Genomic DNA, 24,638 nt, shown 5'->3' with positions numbered 1-24,638 from the left:
AGGAGAGAATCCAGCTTTTGGCCATGAATGCTTGGCTGCTCTGGGACACTGAGTGCCGAAGCAAATGCGGTGCTCAATCCACCTTCCACTTTTAGCTTCATTCTTTTCTTGCCGCCACTCTGTGTGCGCTGCTTAAGCTGTGGGATGATGAGTCGAAAGGTGTCTGCGCAAAGTTTCTGCGTGATCTCCATGCACATGTCCGCCAGGGTCACCTGCGTTGCTGAATCAATGGTCCCTGCAGCCAGCATGCTCCACTGGGCCGGCAGGATGCGGTCAAAGTATTTCTCCACGATCGGGAGGGTGACCTCTGCTCTGATCAAGTAATTCTCAAACTCCATTGTTGTGTTAACTTAATATCTGATAGAGTTTAGCCAGCAGCTGTCACTGCTCCATTTGCTATAGGGCAGACAGACGCTTTGTGACATCATGCGGCTTTTATCAAAGAACGCAAGAAGGTTCGGTCTTTATTGGGTCTGACATCATTTTCAGTTTTCTCAACATTCACTGACATTTCTGCTTAATGACTGTATTTCATTAAAATATTGTAAAATATATATTATTAACATTATTCTGGATCGTAAATGTGTTTGAAACAAGTAACTGAGGGGCTATCCACAGGGAAGTGTATTCAGGTCAAAAACGGCAAAGTATTTTAGTGTTTCAGCCTTTCATCCACATGGAGACGACATTCTGGGTGTCTTGAAATGGTAATTTTTGAAAACAGCTTCCAGAGTGGGAAAATCTGAAAAAACCCACCTGTCGTTTCCGTGTAGACAAGCAAATCTGCTTTTTGAAAACAATGTCACCGTCGCATTGCAAAAGTAATACCACTTTGTCATAAGTCTCGATGAGCCTTGGGAAGTGAAAGATGGCAGACTTCTCTTCTTCTATAGTTTGATGTGACTTGGTTCCGTCTGTGTCTGGTTACAGAGCCACATGTACGTGTGTCTTGTGTATTACATCCTTTCACAGTGATCCGTTGTGGACAAAATCCCATGAACATTTCCGTGCGGACAGGACCTGTCACTAAAGATATGTGGAACACCCAAAAGTCAGCTAGCTTCCAGTCCCTTTGCCCCACCCTTCACGGTATGTGTTGTGGTTCTTTGTGCACTGTGATTCATGTAACAGGAAGTAGTTACCAAACAGCAGAATATGTTTAGATTTGTTTAATTTCTTTTTCATGCAACAATAAGATGAAGGAAGGATGGAAAGACATCTGTGGTTGCTCGAAAAAAATGAAACCAAATTTTTGGAAATGCGTCACATCACAGTTTCCACTCACACACTAGACGTGCTGAAGGTCCAGTTTAGCCACGTAGGGAGAGCGGAAGGAGCCCAGGTATAGACTCCCATCATGCTCGTGGACCTCACTGATGTAAGCAGTCACCAGCCCGTTTGGGTCGTGGAAGCTCCGAGAGCAGACTCCACCATCGTGGAGCTCTGCCACAAGGCTGTAACGCGGGACAAACTTCATCAGCACTTCCTGGCTGAAGACCTGGAAGGGAGGAGACAAGTCACGCACACGTTGCGGTCATTAGTGGGCCTGCTGCTGGGAGTGGGTGTTTACCTTGAAGAGTAATTTCTTGATCCAGGGTCTCTGGGACAAGAAGTCCAACATGGAGAAGCCGGGGTTGGGACGCACTGCAGACATGGCCACCCAGTAGCCGCCGCTGGAGCTGGGCCGGATGTTGTCAGGGAAACCAGGTAGATTGTCCATGAACGTGTCCATGCCACCTTTGTTTAGTCCCGCCACATGGACTCTGATGTGCAAGTCAAAGTCTACTAAATGCTACTAATTGTACAACATTAGCCATGACAATTGGTGAACATACATTTGATAATAAAAGGTGGTAGAGATGCACACCTTTTTTTTTTTCAAATCAATACCAACTTTCTGCTTCTCAAGACCAATATGGCACCAATAACCAATAACTTTTTTATATCTACTTTTTACATTTAGATTTAACTGTACTTTGTGGGAAACAAGGACTAGAACAAATTTGGATTTGACCAACTGTACCTGTTGATTTGTCCTAATCAAATATGACATTTTTTCAGACACATCCTCCGAGCAGCCGGTGTGGCGCTATGGAGGTCAGGAGAACTGGAGTATAGAGTGGGAGGAGCCACCTGGCGTGGCCCAGCAAGGTGCACTGTATTGAGGCACATGCTCCGAGCAGCCAGTGTGACGCCACAAAGTCTCTGGCAAATATTTTGCACTTCTCAAACACCGCAAAGCTGGCGTTTCAAGTGGCTGATAAGGTTTTTTTTTTTTCCTCTTAAAGTGAATGTTAGTTTACAAGTGATCTCATAGGAAGTTACGACAGGCTGTTAATGTCACAGGCAGAAGAGAAAAGCACAGTACAGGTAATCTCACCTCATTGGAATGTTTTTTTAAGTTATCAATTATCTGAGCTATTTTTAATATCTGATTTATCGGTATGATGTCAAAATTCCCTCATGTTGGCCCTCGTGCACCCCTAGTAAAAACCTCAGGGGGGTACCTGCGTATTCGGGCCATGGTGGTCTCAGCCACCAGGACAGACTCCTCGTCAGGCAGCAGCTGGATGCCGTTGGGGAATCGAAGGTTCTCCATGACGACACTCAGCTCTCGACTCTCTGTGTCATATTCCAACACTCTGACAGGAAGTAGAACGACGTGACTCTCCGTGACTTCACGAGCGTCAAAGGTCATCGATGGAGATTGTTATACCGTCCGTCGGCTGTGGCCTCCATGATGAGATGCAAGTAATCCTTGCGCTGCCACTTGCTGCTGGAGGAGGTGAAGTACACCTTCTTGCCATCCTGCGTCACCGCCAGGTCATTGATGAACATCAACTTCCTGCCGGCAACCACCTGACCGCCTGCCACCAGCTTTGTGGACTCACCTGGAAACAAATGACCACACGTCCTCTTGTGCTGTCACGTGATATACTGCTCAAGTGGGTGACTCACCTGTGGTGGGGTTGACCTCAAATACGCCCAAGTAAGCGTCGGCTACAAACAAAGTCCCGTTGGGTCCCACTCGGATCCCCAGCGGTCTGCCACAGGTGATCTCGTCCTCTGTGGAACCTGGACACCGGCACAAAGGGAAGTTCTTCAATAATAACAACAATGGATTGGATGTGTTTGGTGCCTTTAAAGTTACCAAACATTCATCTACATTTAGGTGGGTAAGGACACAACAACAGTGACTGGGATGGAGGGAGCAGGGTTCAAACTGCTAATCCTCCGATTTCTGGACGACCTGCTCTACTACCTCAGCCACTGCCGCCCGAGTCCTAGTGGTCCTGGATTCTCACAAAGGAAATGAAGTCCACTTTTTAAACCCCACAGGGATGCAATATGTAAGTATCTTCACCATGCTTGTGTCTGTCACAAAAATGTCTCCTGAGATGCAGGTTTGACAGAAAACTGACACGTGTCAAAGAATATCATTCCGTGTGTTCCGTGTGTAATTGTTTCTAATTAGTGTGATGGTGTTTTTACCACATGGCAGTTTCCCCAGCCTTGTCACTGTGTGGATCCTTCGGCCAATCAGCTTCACAATCCTCCCGTCAGCTGTTCCACTAAAGAGAACATCTGCACACAGGAGGAATGTTTATGTTTTATATAGCCCTACGTCACAAGCTGAGAGGGTCAGAATATTAGAAACAGTGCTGTGGTGAAGATAGAGACGTCAGTGATGGATAGTCGATCAAAACCAGGCTAACCTCCGATGTTGGCAATGGACTCAGGTCCCACGATGAGATCCTCAAAGAGCCTGTGAGCCTGTCGGAGCTTCAAGTTTGCTTCCCAACAGCCGGACATGAGCGGAGGCTCCTTCAGCCTGAGAAACAAAGCAAAACACTTTCACTTTTCCTGCACCTTGCTTCTCAGCTAACACCAACAGACAATGGACAGAAGGGGTGGGGGGACCTCACATGAGGACTTCAGGCTGGATGGGAGACTCCAGGATAAGGATGATGAGGAGCAGAGGAAGAAACAGGAAGCCACCCACAGACAGCAAAGTCACCTGAAAGACTCTCCCACTGTAGGTGCTGGAAGAGGAAGTGACAACATCAGTCAGCCTCACAGCATCAGCTCAGGTTAGTTTTTTTACATTGCGAGATACATAACATAAAATCATCTGACATAGTGACGTTACAGTGGCAAGAACAAGTACAGTGGTGTGAAAAAGTGCTTTCTCCCTTCCTGATTTCTTATTTTTTGTCACACTTAAATGTTTCAGATCACCAAACAAATTTAATATTAGTCAATGACAACACAACTGAACACAAAATCGAGCTTTTAAGTGAAACTTTTTATTATTAAGGGAGAAAAAAAAGTCCAAACTTACAGTTGCCCTGTTTGAAAAAGTGATTGCCCCCTAAACCTAATAACTGGTTGGGCCACCCTTAGCAGCAACAACTGCAATCAAGCGTTTGTGATAACTTGCAATGAGTCTCTTACAGCGCTGTGGAGGAATTTTGGCCCAATCATCTTTGCAGAATTGTTATAATTCAGCCACATTGGAGGGTTTTCCAGCATGAAGCGCCTTTTTAAGGTCATGCCGCAGCATCTCAATAGGATTCAGGTCAGGACTTTGACTAGGCCACTTCAAAGTCTTCATTTTGTTTTTCTTCAGCCATTCAAACGTGGATTGCTGGTGTGTTTCGGTTCATTGTTCTGCTGCAGAACCCAAGTTGGTATATTGCATGCACACGGCAATATAGGGCAAAATTATCCAGGTCATTTTCATTTATTGTGTGATTAATGAATTAATGTATTATCCTCCCAGGGCGAGTGTCCACGAGACTTTTTTTCTGAATGAGAAATCTTTTCACATTTTAATCTCGCGAGATCTTGTGACACCCCATACACAGGGTGTATCAAAAAAAAGTAGGCTGTCCAAAAAGTAGCTCCTAAAGTTACAATTGAATATTTTCATAAAATTGCTTTATTTGCATATGTTGGTATGGACATCATCCTTCCAAAATTTGCAAATAAAGCAATTTCCTGAAAATATTCAATTGTAACTTTATTGGCTACTTTTTGGAGAGTCTACTTTTTTTTGATACACCCTGTACACACACACACACACACACACATGTATTTAAATATATCTAATATTGTCGCACTACATAAGATCACTAGGAAGTTACTCTTTAATTGGGTAAGCAGGTGCCAAAAAGGAACTTGCATTGAGTTTGTCAACACATCGGCAATGGTAGGAGGCCATTACTCAACATAACAGTCTGTCCCACAGTGTCATAAAAGAAATAACACAATAACCAACTTAACAAACACACAGCAACTACTTCTACTACTACTGGAGGAACACTCCCAATGACAAGAGTGCTTCTGGCTTCCCAGGCTGCTTTTTGGTACTTATTTTGTAAAAAGTTGCAAAAGTTATGTGTTTACCGTTAACGTACTTGTTTATTATTCCTGATAGTAGTAGTTACTTAACTGCTTTACTACTTCACTACATGTTTTGTTTACTTTTACTTTACTCCTTTTTTTTGGTATCATTTTTGCGATTGTACCTCGTGTTCTGTGTAGCGACCCCCCTGTTCATTTCACGTTGGCTTAGGTTGGACCTATTACTGATGTAATTACTGATGTCAAGTAGGAATGGCAGAACACACAATGGCACAACAGAATGGCTTCAAATAAACCAAAACTGCCTTTTAGAATGGCCAAATCAAAGCCCAGAACTCAACCTGAAAGAGATACTATGGATAGATTGAAAAGGGCTATACACATGAGGCATCCAAAGAAGATGACAGAGTTAAAGCAATTCTGCCAGGAAGAATGGACAAAAATTCCTCAATGTGCAGGTCTGATCCACATCCACAGCTACATGGCTGGGTTAATTGCAGCGGGGGCAGCAGTTATTAATTCTCTACACGACAGGACACACCTGGTTGATTCAGAAATTGATTCTGAAAACCATGAAATTCCAAAATGTCACATCCTTTTTCTTACCTGGCTGGCTATTAGAATTCAAAGATATATTTTGTATTGACCGCATATAGATTAGATTGTGGCTGTGTAAATGTTAGCTAACACCAGTGTGAATGTTTCAGGAAGTACACTACAAACAACCACCATTTATCCTTCACTCTTGGCTTTCCAAAACAAGGCAAAGCCTCCAAGTCATTTCACAATAAGACAAAACCTCCATCCTGTCATTCCACAGTGAGACAATACCTCCATTTATCTGTAAACGGCGCAACATGGACAGTTAGCTAACATGCAAACGCCATCTTAGTTTTATTGAGGCACTCAATGTGACTTCCTGGTATTTAAACGTCCTTTCAAGTGTTCTCGCTGCTTCCCCAAATCCTGGATGCGGATCGCTCAGGGTCCAATCGGGTCGAGTTGCTGGTTCGGTAGCTTACCCGGAGCCCTTGTGAACGTGTTCTGGGAGTTCGTCGGTAATGACTTGGGCTCGCTGCTGCCGACGGAACCGCAGCCCCGCCGTCTCATTCATGCTGGACCGGAGCCTTGCCCCACTTCGACACAGTTGTTGTGGTTCAGATGCGACCGAACAGGAGGTCCCAGGTGACCCATTGTCAAGCTTCCGGTAAGACTTCAAAATAAAGCACATTTTGAGAAGCGGTCAAATCTGAGTTTTTTTTATGTTCTGTAAAATAGTGCATTGTGAATAAATTATATCCAAAGAGATGTGATCGCGCTGAAAAAATACATGTTTATTTATGGTTAAATATTTACATTCTAAAACATTTTTTTAAATTGACCTTGCAGATTGTTCTAAGTATATGAAAAATCCAGTAAAATAATCTAAGATTATATAAGATTAAAATGTATGACTCATTTTTTTTTCAACAAAACGAGATGACGTCGACGTCGTCCTGCGTTACAATAGTCACATTGATTCAAACATAGATTGTGTTGACAAAGCGATTGAGGCGACAAAATCAGGTTTGATTGGATTATTATTGGATTAAGAAAAACAATAAATGACGTCGGCGAGACCATCTCCCCACACACACACAAAGGAGCTAAACTCCGCCAACCTCTCGCGTGACGTCATAGAACTCAATAAACAAGTGTAAACACGTCAACGCGGATTTAGGGAATATACATATATAAAGTGGCTCCACAAACACAGACTTTGTGCTCAAGATGCAACTCGACAAAACCTAACATCCGCAATGAAACTTAATTGGTCCCGCGACGGTGGTTATCAATTTACAGGACTTTGTCCAAAGTCCGGTTTTCGGCTTTGTGCTAAATGCGCGTTCACATGAAAGGCGGCGTTTGACGTCATATTATTCTACTTCCGCTGGAAAGTGAAGGGATCCCACCCAATGTATTTTACAAAAAATGAGTATGTAATTATTATGGAACGTTATGAGAGGAGTTCCTAAAAAATATTGACTGCTAAAAGCAACACTGTCGCCGCCAATACAGAGAGGAAGGACAGCTGGCATGCCAGCATGCAGTGTGTGAATGCGCAAATTAACACGGATTATTATAAAAACTATACCCTACTAGACTTTTCATTTATCAACTCTCAACATTGCACAACTTTGACATATTAACACTTATCCATTTAAAAAATAAATACATTGGAGCAACAACTTTGGTTTTTGATGTCATAAAATCATTAAATATTTTAATCTGCTGTATCTCGTTGTGCCCACTAGATGGCAGTGTTTTGCCTATGACGTGTTTTGTGGTGACTTTAATTTTGTTTCCCTTGTTATAATAAAACAAGTGTTTTAATGCAGTTGATTGATGCCTCAGAGTGTTTATTCCTCCAGCAAATATTGTAATATGAGAAGACTAACAGGCTCAGTACTCACGCAAGGACGCCTGTGACATTTGCATCTGCTAACATTAATTATTAACACTTCAAATTGCATTTTATTCCTGGTGCTCTCTCGTATCTGGCGTATTCCCTAATCTATCTCACATATAGATGGATAATATCATCAGGCAATGCTCTTTTTTTTCGCTAACCAACTAAACTCGCTTCGCAGTATACCACTTTGTGTTCTTGTTTGTGTTCTGACCTCTAGAGGGCAGCAAATAAACGCATTATGCTATGATAAGGATTTCGTTTGTCAAATAAAAAGAAAATGTTACTGTCATCTTGGCTTCTCATATTTTGTCATTCCAAGCAATCGAAAATGATCCATACGTCACAAATAAATAGCCAGCAGAGTAAAAACTTTAAATCTTCTTAATTTCTTTCATGGGATAAGTATAGTAGGCTATCTAAACATAAAAAAATAATTAATCACTGTCTTTAAACGCTCAATGATCAAAACAAATTAAGTTAAATTATAATAAATAATAATAATAATAATAAATAATTAAATTATTTAATTTAGTGGTTAATTCACAGTCCAAAAGAGGTTCAAAAAATATTTTTGCCTTTATTGTGCAGCAGCAGCTGCTGCTACAATAATAAAAAAAAAATCTTTTTTTTTTTAAATATTACAGACAAGACAAAAGTAAACAAAGTTACAATATAAAACACTTTCTCAATACAATCAATAAATAAACATTTACAATTGACAACTACAATGAGACAGTCCAGTTGTCACGTTAGCGTATAATCACACGACTAACGATGCTAACATTCACATTCTCTCTCTTGATTAGCATTTAGCTGCTAGAGGCTAACAGCTTAGCACGCTAGTGCTCATGTGCAAATGTGGGGTTGCCACAGTAACAGAGGATGCCGTGGCTCCACGAGGGCGCTTCTGCTTCAAGCGGACCTTCAGGACCGTTCTTCCGCTCTGCTGCCGCTGTGCCGACGCGGCGAGGAGGCGGACCTTAGCGAGGCACTGACTTCCTCTTGCGGCTGTTTGGAGGAGCTGGACAAGTCCATTGCCATCTCCTCCTCTGTCTCCTCCTCCTCAAGTAACTCCTCCCCGGTGTGAACACACACTGCCTCCCGGGCCTCGGGCGTGTCGCAGAACGAGTCGGAGCGCTTTGAGTCCAAATCGCTGGGACTGGAATTGGGACATTTTTTGGACATTTCCAGTGACTTCTTGTGCATTCCTGTGAGACAAACAAACATCATTGGTTTTCACAGTGGCTCCAACGTAACAAGATGGTAAGTGCTATGATCGTTTTTTCCTCATGCTGTGGGGTTGCTATGATATGCTGCGATGTTGTGGTTAGCTAAACTAAAGATGGCATGTCTGGGTGTGTGCGTGTGCGTGCGTGCATGCGTGGCACTGACGTGCATGCGGCTCACCGAGCAGCCAGGGCGCGCACGAGCCCATCATTCCGTTCTTGGCCGAGTTGAGGATGGACTCTGGGAGCGGGATGGAGTGGCGTACCATGGCGCCGTACAGGCCGTACTCGGCCATGACGCTGCTGCGACCCCAGCACTTCTCACGCTTACGCCACTTGGCACGCCGGTTCTGGAACCACACCTGCTTACACACACGCACACACAGGTGTTACAATGCTGACAGTGTATGAAGGCATTTGTCATCTGGGGCAGGCAAGCGCGAGCCCTGTGAATTCTGCCTAGCAACACGTGAGGAAGATGCCGTGATGACGTCACACCTGTATGCGGTCCTCGGGTAGCTCCGTCTTGACGGCTAACATCTCTCGCGCGTACACGTCGGGGTAGTGGGCCTCGTGAAAGGCTTTCTCCAGCTCCTCCAACTGGTGGGACGTGAACACGGTCCTGATGGTCACGCCGCAGTGGGTCAGAAAATTAGGGACACAGGGAGCACATTTTGAGAGGGTCGCTGGTTCTCCTCACCTGTGTCGGCGCTTCTTCCTCTTCTGGGAACTTCCACAATTTTTGGACTCGTTGTGGTCGGACAGAACCTCCTCGTCTGCACCACAAATGAAAGACAATATTTCAGTTTTCACTGATGACGTCACGACGTGTCCGCCGTACCCACAGAAAGCCGGGTCGTACCGGAGAAGGCGTCCCTCTGAGCCTCCAGGCTGTGCAGGTAGTGGCCGTCAGGCCGGGCCTGGAGGAGGGGCAGGTGTCCAGGCAGGAAGCACGGCGCCCCGGGGGGCTGCTGGGCCGCCAGGCTGCACAGGAAGCCCAGTCCCAGCGGAAGTGAGCCGCCCGGGAAGGAGAAGCCGCCCCCCAGGACTCCTCCGCCGGCGCCCTGAGGCTCCACAGCCGCGGCCGAACCCGAACCGGGCTGCTGGCGCGCCGCCTGCAGGTCCGACTCGAGTCCCAGCAGGTCCGTGATGGCGAAGCCTTTGGACCGGAACCCAGAGCCGTGAAGTCTGGACTTGTCACTCCCGAAAGCGGAAGACAACAACTTGACTTTGGAAGTCTCCTCGCTGACGTCCTCCCGAGCCGCCATGAGGACTAGATGATGATGAAGCTGATGATGATGATGATGATTACGAAGATGAAGAGGACGAGGACGGACCGACCGGGACCCGCCGGGTCAACGGGCCACATTTATGGGCCTCCGGGCCCGGAGGATCAGGACGACGACCAATGAGTAGCGAGCTTTCCCCGAGGGGGCGGGGACTGATGTGTCGTGTCAATCTGTGAGGATTAATTGCACCAATTTGAATGTTTCAATCCGATCAGGATTTTCTCTGAAGAAGACTTTTTAATTTGTGCTCTTTATCTTTGAGTGACCACAACAATCATGATAATATCACAATGGAACGAATACACGTCATTTCATTCTAAATAACGTACCATAAATAATCGTGACATGACTAAATAACAACAGTGAGCGTTTGGAAATACAATTCATATCACAAATTATTTACAACACAGAATAAATAAAATAAAATAAAAAAGAGTGTGAACGACTATAATTAAGATATTAATAGAATTTCAACGATGATCAACAATGATCAAATACAGAAAAATGCAGTTTGAATGCAAAACTGCAATTAATACAATGTCATCAATTCATTTTAACTACAAAATGAATGAATAACGGCTTTGGAGAGATTGCTGGGCTTGGGAGATGTAATGCAAGCGTGGGCCATGTGACTGTTATGGTTAATATTGTTATTATTTGTGGCAGTGATGTTAATGGCCACGTTGATAGGTGGTAAAAATAATAAAAAATATAAATAATGAAAAAAAAGAAACAAGAAAAAGAAGGGAAAAGAAAACTAATTATATTGTAATTATCATTGTCTTTATTATGGTTGTTAATTATTGTTGTTGTTATTTTGTATTATTATGGTTGTCATTATTGTTATCATTATTGTTATTGATGTTATTTTTATTTATTTTATTTATTTTTGCTGTTGGACTTGTGTCTCTTTTCTTTTCGATTGTTTTGTGTGGATTTTTGTCTTTTTGGGTATTGTGCAGCTGGACTGGGGTGGAGTTGTGGTTGTTTCTTTTTTTTCTTTTGTTAATTATTAATTATATATATAATATAGATATATATATATATATATATAGATATATATATAAAATATAATATACATACATACATACATTATAATTTATAATAATATATATAAATTCTACATAATTATAATCAATTGAAAATTAAAAATATTTAAAAAACAAAACAATTAGCTAAAATAGTCATTTTGAAAAAAAAATCATTTAGACAGTAATTCAGTAATTCTTTCCTTTGTTAATTATAAATTATATATATGTATATATATATATATATATATATATATATATTTATTTATATATAATGATAACAAATTTAAAATTAAGAATATAAAAAAATAACAATTACAGTACAAATAGTCATATAATAACAACCGAAAAATCATTTAAACAACAATCATTTTAAGTACAGCAAGGGTGCAATTAATATAATTTCAATAATTAGAAACAAAATGATAATCCAAGAACAGAAAAAAAAATTACCAAAGAACAGAAAAAAATACTTTAAATAACAAAAATGACTATGTTAAGAATTGTAACCAAAAACAACAAAGTACAGTATTATTTTAACAAAACAGATGCAAGAATAACAATACAATAAACACAATTTGAGAACAGCCATGATCATACATTCAAACCAAAGTATGAATGAGTAAGATTTAAATAACAATCATAAAAAGTAGAGAACACATTTTAATAACAATGGTAACAGTACAAGAAATGGAATTTCTCTTTGTCGTCTTCTCGCTCTTTAGTGGTATTTTTTAACACAAACATTGCAGTGAAAGTTTGCACCTCCATGCCTCATTTTTTTTACATGATTTTTGTTCTTTAATCCTCATATCTCATTTTGGCTTGCAGGCAAAAAAAAGAGATTAGAGATAAATGTAAAAAAAACAGCCTTAAATTTGCTTTAATTATCTCTGATAAGAAGATTGCTCTAATTGCTTTTTAAAACCATTTCTACACACACAGTCAATCCGCCGGGATTAAACGTAATTTGGCCATCAAAAACACGGGATTGACGTCCCGTCTCCTGGCACCGGCGCGACGCTCACACCTCAGCGGAACCGCACGACGTTCGGTCCCACACCGTATAGAAACGCTGGCATAGGCCAAAGGTCTTTTTCCTGGATGATGTCGTTAAAATGTGTACTCATGTTGTCCCTAAAACACACACAGAAAAGTGCAGATCAAAAATTGTTTAGAGCAGATGACAAGGTTATGTTGACATGTAGGATTATGACCATTATTTGAAGAAGCACACTGATTGTGTACGTTTCAATAATCTTCAGATTAAACTCTTTTTTTTGTTCTGTTTTGCCTCGTCTGATCTCTTCATCCTCCGCCGCATGGTTGCCATGGTTACACTTTCTCTGTAAATTCACCTTTGACCTGATGATGACACTTGTGTCAGCCAGCATTGTAACCTGCAGAAAGCCATTTTTCAATTAGTGCTAAAAGCATACATGCTGATGATAAGGCTGATTTGTGTTTAACAAGTTAGATTGAGAAACATGTTTATGCTAATGCTAGTCAACTTGTTTGAAAAGAAGCAGGAAGAAGCAGAGCTTATTTCATCCTCCCCCTTCTCTGTGCCTCAGCATCTACTCGTCCTTCCTTCACATTAGTGATGGAAAAGTTACTGACTCCACTTCTCATGAGTCACTCACTCAAGAGACTCGTGTACTTGATTCACCCGTCACCGAGCATATGCACCGAAACTCACACATGCACAACAAGTAAAACTAGAGTCTTCGTCAAACACCCATGAGTCAGAGAAGCTCAAGTCTTTGTCAAACACCCGTGAGTCAGTAAAACTCCAATCTTGGCCGAGCACCTGTGAGTCGGTGAAACTTAAGTCTTTGTCGCTCACCCGTGGGTCAGTAAAACTCAAGTTTAAGTTGAGCACCCCTGAGTCAGTGAAACTCGAATCTTTGTCAAACACCCATGAGTCAGCAAAACTCAAGTCTTTGTCAAGCATCGGGTACTCGATTCATTCGAGTCACCCGTCACAGAGCGCGTACACAGAAACTCACACATGCACAACAAGTTGCACTCGTGGGTCAGTGAAACTTGAGTCTTTGTCGAACACCCATGTGTCAGTAAAATTCAAGTTTTTGTCGAGCACCCGTTAGTCAGCGAAACTCGAGTCTTGGTCAAGCACCTGTGAGGCAGTGAAACTTGAGTCTTTGTCGAACACTCGTGAGTCAGTAAAACTCAGTCTTTGTCAAGCACCCGTTAGTCCGTGAAGCTCGGGCCTTGGTCAAGCGCCCTTGAGTCAGTGAAACTTGAGTCTTTGTCGAGCACCTGTGAGTCAGTAAAACTTGGGTCTTGGTCAAGCACACGTGAGTCAGAAAAACTCGTGTCTTCATTGAGCACCAGTGAGTTAAGAAAACTTGAGTCTCACACATCACAGAGCACATGCACAGAAACTCACACATGCACAAGTTGCACCTATGAGTCAGTAAAACCCGAGCCTTTGTCGAACACCCGTGAATCAGTAAAACTTGAGTCTTTGTCAAGCACTCGTGGCTCAGTAAAACTCAAGTATTGGTCGAACACCTGTGCATCAGTGAGACTCGAGTCTTTCTCGAACACCCATGAGTCAGTGAAACTCTAGTCTTGGTTGAATACCTGTGAATCAGTGAAAAGCAAGTTTTTGTCGAACACCCGTGAGTCACTGAAACTCAAGTGCTTGTCGAACACCCCTGAGTCAGTAAAACTCGTGTCTATGTTGAAACTCGAGTCTTTGTCGAGCACCCGTGGGTCAGTAAAACTCGAGTCTTGGCCGAGCACCCGTGAGTCAGTAAAACTCAAGTCTTTTGTCGAGCACCTGTGAGTCAGTAAGATAGATAGATAGATAGATAGATAGATAGATAGATAGATAGATAGATAGATATCCAATGTTAGAGTTATATTGTTCCTCAGTGTCATGTTAAATGTAATATTTCAAACTGAATATTTGTCCAGTTCCTTGACATCATAGACAACAAGTACTTTGGTATATTTTACACTTGACGCTCCAACTGATCTTCATTTTCTTCTGCTTCCTGAAGTCCATCCATATTTTTTCTATGCCGCTTATCGTCACTAAGGTCACGGGGGTATGCTGGAGCCTATCCCAGCTGACTTTTGGGCGAGAGGTGGGGCACAACCTGGACTGGTTGCCAGCCAATGGCAGGGCACATATAGACAAACAACCATTCACACTCACATTCATACCTATGGACTATTTAGAGTCTCCAATTAACCTAACATGCATATTTTTGGAATGTGGGAGTAAACCGGAATACCCGGAGAAAACCCACACACACACGGGGAGAACATGCAAACTCCACACAGAGATGATTCCTGAAGTCGGATGCTTTTTTTCTTATGTTTTATTGATGCCAAAAGAGGCTGACCACTACCTGCAGGACATTTTATTTTATTTTTTGGTGCATTTTGTTAGCAGTTTTAAAATAACTGCCGGACATTTTATTTTATTTTTTACATGAATTTTATTAGTCACAAAATAAAGTTTTGAAGTGATGGCAGGACATTTTATTTTATTTTTGTACATGAATTTTATGAGTGAAAAAATAGGGGTTTAAAGGGACTGCACAACATTCTATTTAGTGTTTTTACATCCATTTTATTAGTACTAAAATAGTGACTGCAGGAAGTTTTATTTTATTTTAAATGAAATCTTATTTCATTTACATTTTTTTACATGGATTTTAATAGTACTAAAATCGGGTTTTAAAGTGACTGCAGGGCATTTTATTTTATTTTTTACATTAATTTTATTAGTCACAAAATAAAGTTTTAAAGTGATGGCAGGACATTTCATTTTATTTTATTTTCGTACATGAATTTTATTAGTGATAAAATAGGGTTTGAAAGGAACTGCACAACATTTTGTTTTTGTTTTTTTACATGAATTTTATTAGTACTAAAAAAGGGTTTAGTACTAAAAATAGCGGTAAAATAAGGGTGTATGCCCTTGTTGATAGTGTCATTTGTTGAACGTGATGAATAAAAATGTAAAAATGCAAAAATAGATTGAAAAAAAATAGATCGCCAGTGCTGAGTCTGCAGTAGTGGTCATTTTGGAGGGAAAAAGTGGGCGTGTCTCCCTGAGGGGCTGTTTGAAGCCATGAACCAGCAGAAGGTGTGACTGTTATCTGTCACTCACGTTGATTGACAGCATGACTTTTGGCACGTCACGCTTGCTCGCTGTTGTTTCCTGTTTTCTTTTTTTGTTTGTTTTAATAAGCAAGTTTCAACTTTCTGCTTTGTGAAATGATGTTGAGAAATGAGTGGTTTATTATCTATGATGGCTAAAGTTAGCATCAGCAGTGATATGATAGGCATTGATATGCTAGCGATGATCTGGTGAAGAAGGAAGTTGTTCATCTGTCAGCGAGCTGCTGCGTGCGGCCTGAAAGCGATAGCAGCAGACGCTTCATTGTGTCGCCACCTCCATTGTTGTCAACGGCAACAATTGTCTGGACACGCGTCCGTGAACCCCCCCCACCCCCTTCCCTGGTCCCACCCCCCGCCTCCCGTGGCCCCCTAGGGCTCCAGCGACAGCCTCCCGGTGGCCCACTAATTATTCATAAATGCACATTTATGCAAATATGTGGACTAGATTAACCTAATTCAGTCATGTAAACAACTTGTGGGTCAGGATTAAAGTTTTCAATTAGAGTCTGCAAGTCTGGAGCACATTTACCTTTTATGCCCCCCCAACAGCCCCCCATGGCCCCCATTTACATTTGTCTGTAATCTGCCAAGCCAGACAAACAAGCAGAGAAAGCTACAGGCTGTCGGCCATTAGCGCTAATGGCTAATGACTCCTCAATGAATAGCGGCTGTCTGGACTTTTTCTTTAGTGGCGTCATGTGACGTCCTCCTGTGGCGTCATGTGACACCATGCCGCACACGTGCCGCATTAAGCGTCGCCCATGGCGTGGAACGTGTATGTTTTGAGGCCGCCTTCCTGGTTGTCCTCCTCGTCGGAGCCATCTGCTCACACACTTTCTCACACCTTTGACCCTTCACCCCTGATCAGAGGTCAAACAGTGACCCTGGTCTCCGGTTATTCTCATCCTCATCATCAACAAGGGAAGGCACAGTGAGCATAGCCTACCCCTCCTTCATGACAGTAACTGACTAGCATTAGCATCATTGGCATAAACGTCGTCACAATTAACCGGCATGTTTGTTTTTAGGGTGTATTATTTACAACGTCGTATTTAGGGTGTATTCAGCCCTTTTTCTTTAGCTTTTTTGTTTCGACTGTATCATTTAGTGGTATGATTCATGTGTATTATTGGAAGTGTATTATTATTTTGATGTACGGTTTATGATGTATTATTAGGGTGTATTATTAAAGGTGTGTTATTTAGATGTATCATTTACTTTGTGTTACTTAGGTGTATGATTTATGCTGTATTATTATGGTGTGTCATTTAGATGCATGATGTGACCTATTAGGGTGTATTACTTACATGTATGATTCAGGGTGTAGAATTTAGGCTTATTATTTGGGGCGTATTATTCAGGTGTATTATATTGTGAGTGTTATTTAGATGTACGGTATAATTACTATTTAGATGTACTGTACAGTTTCAGGACTATTATTTAGAGGTAATATTCTGGGTGTGTTATTTAGATGTATGATTTATGGTGTAATATTTAGGGTGTATTATTTAGATGTATTCTTCTGGGTGTGTTATTTAGATGTATGGTTTGGGTGTATTATTGCAATGTGTAATTTAGGGCATGTTATTGGGGTGTGATGTATGATTTATGGTGTGTTATTTAGATGTACAAGTATTATTTGGGGTGTATTATTTTGATGTTTGATTTATGGTGTATTATTAGGGTGTATTATTCAGATGTACAGTAATGTAAGTACTATTTAGATGTGTTATTTGGGGTGTGTTTTTGAGGGTGTGTTATTTAGATGCATAATTTAGGGTGTATTATTTAGATGTATGATTTGGGTGTATTATTTCAATGTGTAATTTAAGGCGTATTATTGGGTTGTATTATTTTGATGTATGATTTATGGTGTATTATTTTGATGTATGATTTGGGTTGTATTATTTCGATGTATAATTTAGGGTGTATCATTTCGATGTATGATTTATGGTGTGTTATTTAGGGTGTATTATTTAGATCTAGTACTTGGGGTGTATTATTTTGTTGGATATGTGGGGTGTATTTGAGGTATTTGTATGTGCTATTTGGGGTGTATTATGTAGAGTGTCTTATTTAGATGTATGGTTTGGGGTGGATTATTTCAATGTGTAATTTAGGGTGCATTATTTAGATGTCGATTTATGGTGTATTATTGCGGGTGTATTATTTAGATGTATGATTTAGGGTGTATTATTTAGATGTATGATTTATGGTGTATTATTGCGGGTGTATTATTTAGATGTATGATTTATGGTGTATTAATTAGATGTCAATTTATGGTGTATTATTGAGGGTGTACTATTTAGATGCATGATTTATGGTGTAGAATTTGGGTGTATTATTTAGATGATTTAGGATGCCTTATTGAGGATCTATTATTTAATTGTTTTACTATTAGTTATTTATTATTAGTTAGTTATTTCTATTATTTTGTTATTTAGCTGTAGGGTGTAATATTGATTTTTTTTTTATTTAGTTGTATTATTTGCGGTATATGATTTAGGTGTGTTAATCAGGGTGTATTATTTGGCTGTGTGACTGAGGGTGTATGATTGAGGAGCTATTATTTAGTTGTATGATTGAGGGTGCATGATTTGGGTGTATTAATCAAGGTGTATTACTCAAGGGACGGCCACAGCGGTTTGAGAGAAGGTGAAGGAAAATCGCGCATAGAAAGAGAGAAAAACATCTCTTCATGTTCTCTTGATCTCATTGTAGCCTGCAATCCAAGTTAGCGGGGATTATCTCCGTGAAAGGGCATTAAGAGGCGGATAACTCCGCTTGGAGGCCGTTAATCTAGCAGCATGTTAATGAGTCTTGTCGTGGATTGCTTAAATTAAAAGCAAATATCAACAGTCATTTGGCTAAAGGAGGCCGAGCGCCCGCCTGGCCTCCATAATCGTGCATTAAGTGATTTGAGTGGCGGCTCGTTGCACTAATCGCGTCATGGGAGGGAAAAACAATAAAATTAACAGGTTATCAGGAAATGAAGGCGGCGGCGGCGGCGGGAAGACGACACGGCACAATTTAGTCATCATCTCAAATTAACTTCAGTGTTTCATAGACAACCCCCCACCCCCCTCCCAGCCCCCTCCCCAGACTTTGTGTGTGTGTGTGTGTGTGTGTGTTAATAGGAAAGCTTGTGTCAATCAAAGCAATGGTGACCATGCTAAACTTACACTCGCGATGTTTGCTCCGCTTGCTAACTGCTAGCTAATGCTCACAGCGTGTAACGTTACAGGGCCAAGCTAATGTCGACAACAAAGCAACACGCAAAGCAGAGACAAGAACGCGGAGGTCAGTTTGCTGCTGGCGCCGCAGGAAATGATGTGAAAGTTTGATTTGATTAAGTTTGCGCTAAATCAGCTTTGCCGCCACTCCAATCATGTCATGTCATTGAAAAAACAATCTCATCCAACGTCCTGATTTGTCAAATATGTTTTATGTCTGTCTGCGGCCACGCAGCAACAACATGATTAAAGTCAGACACACACACACAATACACAATACAAGTTTGCTAATACAGGCTTTATACAATGACACGGTGTGTGTGCGTGTTGCTCTTTGCATGCCATCTGACACACGTGACGCCAAAGCTACAATCAAACCATCTTAGCTTAGCATTTACAACACCACAATCACGTGTCAACACATCATACACTGTACATGCTAATAAACACACAACCTTCACTATATGTACGCTGCTGTCATGTGACGCAGCTAGCTAGCTTGCTTGTAGCATATTTGGACATGTGACATCGTAGTAAACAATATCAAACTACCGGAGATGCTTGCTGCTTTGGGGTCAACAGTCACATGACCGACAACCGTCATGATGTGGTATGCTTTGGACACATCAGGGGTGCCCAAAGTGAGTCCCGGAGGCCATTTGCGGCCCGCGGCATCTTTTTATTGGCCCGCGGCACATTCTAAAAACATCAAAGATCAAACATGGACAAATCAGCAGTAATTTTACAAAAATCAAGTCAATTATTAAGAGAAAAAAAGTGGTGATCTTACAAGAACGACATTGTAATATTATGAGGAAAAATAATGTCATTTTAGTAGCATAAAGTTGAAATGTTACAGTAAAAAGACAAGTCAAATATTACGACAAACAAACAACACAAAATAAAGTTGTACATTTTGAAAAATTAGGTTGCCAAAAAAGTTATCATGTCACAAGAATAAAGTCAGAATATTGCGAGAATAAAATGTACAAAGAAAGTTGGAAAATACGTAGTTGGAAAATTAAAAAAAACACACACACAGCAGAAATGGAAAAAACAGCTGTAATTTGACAGGAATAAAGTAAAAATATTAAGAGAAAAAGTCATATTATAACAGTAAACTTCTCATATTATGAGGAAATATAATTTCATTTTAGTAGCATAGAGTTGAAATATTTAAGAAAATGTGATTGTTTGTTTTTTAAGTCGTCATATTATGAGGAACAAACAACAACGACAAATAAAGTTGTAATTTTTGGGAAAGTTAGGCTGCGGAAAGGTTTATAATGTTGTGAGAATAAAGTGAAAATATGATGGGATTGAAGTCCTAATTACGAGAAGACAATTTTTCAAGAAGAAAGTTGAAAAAGTTGGAAAATTAAAAACCAAAAACAACAGCACGATGATAAAAGTCATAATAAACAAAACGAAATAAAGTTTATTTTTGGAAAATTAGGTTGGGAAAAAAGAAATAAATTATGGGAATAAAGTCGTAACATGGTAAAAAGGACGTTTACAAAGATTATTTAAAAAGAACATAGAAATATTTGGAAAAAAACAGTGAATTTGGGAAAAAAAGAGCCGACTGAAGTTGACAGTAATAATAGGCTTTTCCACCTATATTATAAAGCTGAGATGCAGTTTTTTAAAAATATACAGTATATAACGTCTTAGCATATGGCCCTGGCTGGAAAAGGTTTGGACACCCTCCGAGCTTAACAAAATGGCAACCGCCCGTCGTCGCCCGTCGCCCGTCTATATCGTCAGCGGTCGACTCTCAAAAATATTAACACAAAAGATGTTTTTATAGTTTTACAATTCTAGTTTTACATGCATAGAGCAATTCTAAATGCATATAAATGATGACTGAAAGGGACAAATGAACATTTAAGGTTATTTTTACTTACACTGAAGATGTGACTGTTCCCAAAGACACGGTGCGGCGGCGAGACACCACACGAACACCACCCTCCTCTTTGCCATGAGTTATTTCTTGAATTCAATATAATGTTTCTCACCTTAGTTATCCAAATGCTGCCACTTGCAACTTTCTTTGGCTTCGTTTTGGGTTATTGCAGTGAGAAACACGATTGAATAAAAAAAAACCCAACTCATGGCAACCCAGGAGGGTGGTGGTGGTTGATCTCGCTGCCACATCGTGTTTTTGGGGACAGTCACGTCAAGAATGACGTCCTTATTGAAGGTAAAAGTAACTTTAAATGTTAATTTTTCCCTTTCATTCCTCATTTATATGCATTTCTGCATATCAAATTAAAATTGTAAAACTTTGTAAACATGTTTTGTGTTCATATTTTTGGCTTTGTGGTACACGTTAATTGGATTCTTACGGAAAAATTGATCTGGTTCGTGTCCGTTTCGGCTAGAGTCGGACCTTCTGGAATGAATTAATGACAGTATATAGAGGAGATGTATTCAAATACTATATATAAAATAGTGCTGTCAAATGATTAACATTTTTAATCAGCCTAATCATGGGTTTCAAATGAATTAATCAATGATTAATCAACATTTGGAATGATGTCTGAAATATGCCCATTTTGACTGTATTTTATTGAAAGAAAGATAAATTATATTTGCATGTATTAATAGCACCAAATGAAGTGACAATTTCAATCAAGCTAAAAGATACCACACGTCTTAAAAAAATCTAAAAAAACACTACTTTTAAAATAGTAGCAGAACATTTGAATCACATGTTAACCACGTTATTATGAGCAATGAGGGGTTGCGTTCAAACACACCACGTCATTTAAGTTGAATTCACATTTTGAGTATATTTTTCTGGGATTTCCGAGCATACTTAAATGCAGCAAATTGTACTTCCGTATTTAGAGTTGCAAAGTGAGTCATAAGAATATCCACTTATTGTTTTTATTTGTCTTTCTGTTTATTTAGACCAGGGGTCACCAATGTTTTTCCTTGTGAGAGCTACTTTTACAAAATGAAAATGGCCAAGAGCTACTCATTTTTGTAACATTTATTTTCAGAGCTTATTTTAAACCCAAACAAAGCGAATATGCTTGTTTTACCAGAACATGAACAAAACTCACAACTCTTCCTCATTGTCACTACACGACCGCGAGATGCATTCAGGGACACTTCTCAATGAAGCACTCAGACACGCCACACGCAACACACACTCATAGCACTTTATTTATTTATTTATTTATTTGTATTATTTACTTGCATTAATGTCTCTTCTGTTGTTGCTTAATTTCTTGGTATTTATGTATATGTGTTTATGTTTCTTATGTTCTTATTCTTTCTTGTGTTTTTCTTTCTTTTCCTTGGGAGAATGAACAGAATAAGATTTTCATTGCATGGTATAACTGCTGTTTACCATGCACATGACAATAAAACTCTCTTGAATCTCTTGAATCTTGAAATGCTGGTGTCCACAACTCACATTTTGTATTTCACAATGCATTTCTTTCTACTGTTCTTTCATTATTAACTGAAAACCTGAATGAAAAGCAGGCTTGCGGGCACCTCATGTGGTCGTGGGGGGCTACCTGGTGCCCTTGGGCACCACGTTGGTGACCACTGATTTAGATGCATAAGAAAGACATTCTTGTGATGTGCGCAGTGTCCCTGAATGCATCTCGCGGTCGTGTAGTGACAATGAGGAAGAGTTGTGAGTTGGAAATATATACAGTGTATGTTGTTGGAATTGCACCGCTGTTGATGTGTTCAGGTTAGATTAAAATAATAAAAGAGCCTCAGACTCTATGTGACTCTGCCGTCTGTCGTCTTAACAGTGAGATGTTGCTTGCCATAAGGCGTATCTGTTAATTATGCTAAAAAATGTAATGTAATTAATTAAATTAATTGGTTACCGCCGTTAATGTGCTATTTTTGACAGCCCCAATATAAAACTATGTATATGAGGCGCAGCGTGTGTATGTAAATACTAGTGCTGTCAAATTATTACAAATTTTAGTCAAACTAATCACAGTTTATTTAATCATGAATAATCACCATGTGCCACTGTGTGTGAAATATGCCAATTTTGCTGTATTTTATGAACAGAAAGATAAATGACAGGATATGATTGTACATATTTGTGTGTATTAACAGCTCAAAATGAACTAAATATTGAAATCAAGCTAAAAGATACCACACGTCTTAAAATCTGTTTGCTTTGAATCACACTTTAAACCGCGTTATTATGGGCAATGAGGGGTTGCGTTCAAAGACATACGGTAAATGTACCTGGTTTCAATGTATTTTCCGGCATACTTAAATGTAGCAAATTGTACATCCAGATTAAGAGTTACGAAGTGAGTGATAAGAATATCCACTTCATGTTTTTCTTTATCTTCCTGTTTATTTACACACGCACACAGGCATGATGAAGCTGTTTTTGTGATGTTCGGAGTGTCCCTGAATGCATCTAGCGTTCTTGTAGTGAGAACGAGAAAGTGTCTGTCCCAGGCTGAAAGGACGAGAGATACATACAGCATATGGAGATACATACAGCATATGGTGTTGGAATTGTACTGCTGTTGATGTGTTCAGGTCAGAATGAAGTTATGAAAGAGCGTCACACTCTGTGTTACTGTGTGGGGACGCTGCATAACAGAGGCGTGCTTGCTCTGGTGTGCATGCGTTAATTACGCAATAAAATTACGTAATTAATTAAATCAATTTGTTACCACCGTTAACGCGTTATTATTTGACAGCCCTAATAAAAAAAACATTATCAGTTATCGGTTTGGGAAAAAAAGTACATTTCTAGTCAATACCATTGAAAAAGTCAATTGTGTTTTTTTGTAACACCCAGCCTGCACCATGAAAAGATGATTACCTGACCTGAGGGATCATTTTTGTTTCATTCCATAATGATGCAGCCCAGCAAATATAATAACATTTATGGGATCATTTCATGCAATTGTCTTTATTTGGGGGATTTACAACATGCAAGATTTTCATCCCTTCTATTCAAGTGCTATTATTATTATTATTGTTGTCATTGTTAATGACATTTTACACACTTTTATTTCTATGTTCAATTCATTTGATGAATATTTCATACAAAAGTGAAAATAGACTTTCACGTCTTCTAAAAATGGAATGCGCATATTTTTAATGAGAGCACTGTGACTCTCACACACAAACACACACACACACACACACACACACACACACACACACACTGTGTCCTACACTTTTACACTGCGTGTGCGTGTTAACCCTAGAGAATATGAAAAGCACTGATGAATAATAATAATAATAATAATAGTAATAATAATAATAATAGCTGCATCAAACGGTGTAATCTGCCTCTTAGCGGTCTAATCCAGCGCGTCCGTCTTATTGCTTGGTGTTTTTCCTGCGGAATGAGATGGCGTTTAATCGACTTTGGGAGAATTAGTCTTTCCTTATTACTGTCGCGGTTTTTACAGGACTTTCCTGGAAAATCCCATTCAACACGCATTTTAATTTCATTGCATGTTGAGGGGCAATGTCAATAATCCAATAACATTAATCATCATTTCTGCTTGATTTCCTCCCAAAAGAGAACGGCTGGACTTGTGTCACCCTGCCTCCTCGTGAAGCCTCATGCATGCTGAGAACTATTCTATTATCTATCTGTCTATCTATCCGCAAATGTTTTACCACAGCCACATACACACTCACTATCTTTGTACAATGCTTGGCAGATTAACGCGAATAACAGTGCGTGCCGTTGAAATGATTTGCTCCAGTTGTGTGAGTGTGCATGCTGTGTTGGATAAAGACATGAAATAGTTGAAACACGGCAATCAAACAGCTTTTGTCTCACGTCGACCATAATCAATTTAGCAGATGAAAATAATGCTTCTAAAATGTCTTCATTGGTTCCAGACCCAACCTCGTTA

General features: G+C 40.1%; 3 protein-coding genes across 6 annotated transcripts in view; 1 reads left to right on the top strand and 2 right to left on the bottom strand.

The window, feature by feature from the left end:
- Nucleotides 1–1,153: 1,153 nt before the first annotated feature.
- Nucleotides 1,154–6,570, bottom strand: apmap (adipocyte plasma membrane associated protein). Of its 3 annotated transcripts, none has more exons than XM_054798635.1 (9): nucleotides 6,390–6,570; nucleotides 3,927–4,043; nucleotides 3,717–3,832; nucleotides 3,493–3,585; nucleotides 2,959–3,075; nucleotides 2,717–2,891; nucleotides 2,508–2,642; nucleotides 1,571–1,763; nucleotides 1,154–1,498 (listed from the first exon to the last, which is right to left on the bottom strand). In XM_054798635.1, exons 1-9 carry the CDS (start codon nucleotides 6,479–6,481, stop codon nucleotides 1,289–1,291), a joined length of 1,248 nt encoding a protein of 415 aa, XP_054654610.1. In that variant the 5' UTR covers nucleotides 6,482–6,570; the 3' UTR covers nucleotides 1,154–1,288. The 3 variants fall into 3 exon arrangements, with proteins under 3 accessions (XP_054654610.1, XP_054654611.1, XP_054654612.1); XM_054798636.1 differs by having other exon boundaries at nucleotides 4,019–4,043; XM_054798637.1 differs by lacking the exon at nucleotides 6,390–6,570 and having other exon boundaries at nucleotides 3,922–4,030.
- Nucleotides 6,571–8,372: 1,802 nt separating this feature from the next.
- On the bottom strand, nucleotides 8,373–10,399 carry vsx1 (visual system homeobox 1 homolog, chx10-like). 2 transcript variants are annotated; one of them, XM_054799190.1, is made up of 5 exons: nucleotides 9,908–10,399; nucleotides 9,746–9,821; nucleotides 9,544–9,667; nucleotides 9,212–9,407; nucleotides 8,373–9,027 (listed from the first exon to the last, which is right to left on the bottom strand). In XM_054799190.1, the coding sequence occupies exons 1-5, from the start codon at nucleotides 10,311–10,313 to the stop codon at nucleotides 8,744–8,746; spliced, it is 1,086 nt and encodes a 361-aa protein (XP_054655165.1). In that variant the 5' UTR covers nucleotides 10,314–10,399; the 3' UTR covers nucleotides 8,373–8,743. The 2 variants fall into 2 exon arrangements, with proteins under 2 accessions (XP_054655165.1, XP_054655166.1); XM_054799191.1 differs by having other exon boundaries at nucleotides 9,227–9,407.
- Nucleotides 8,930–24,638, top strand: part of entpd6 (ectonucleoside triphosphate diphosphohydrolase 6) — a 37,544-nt gene continuing 21,835 nt past the window's right edge. The window contains exon 1 of the mRNA XM_054799187.1: nucleotides 8,930–9,082. The gene's annotated coding sequence lies outside the window, so the exon portion shown is untranslated. The remainder of the gene's footprint in view (nucleotides 9,083–24,638) is intronic.

Source organism: Dunckerocampus dactyliophorus, chromosome 14 (genome assembly GCF_027744805.1).
Source record: "Dunckerocampus dactyliophorus isolate RoL2022-P2 chromosome 14, RoL_Ddac_1.1, whole genome shotgun sequence".
Classification (NCBI taxonomy): Eukaryota; Metazoa; Chordata; class Actinopteri; order Syngnathiformes; family Syngnathidae; genus Dunckerocampus; species Dunckerocampus dactyliophorus.
Note: the sequence above shows the minus strand (reverse complement) of the source record. Positions and strands in the feature narration are given on the sequence as shown.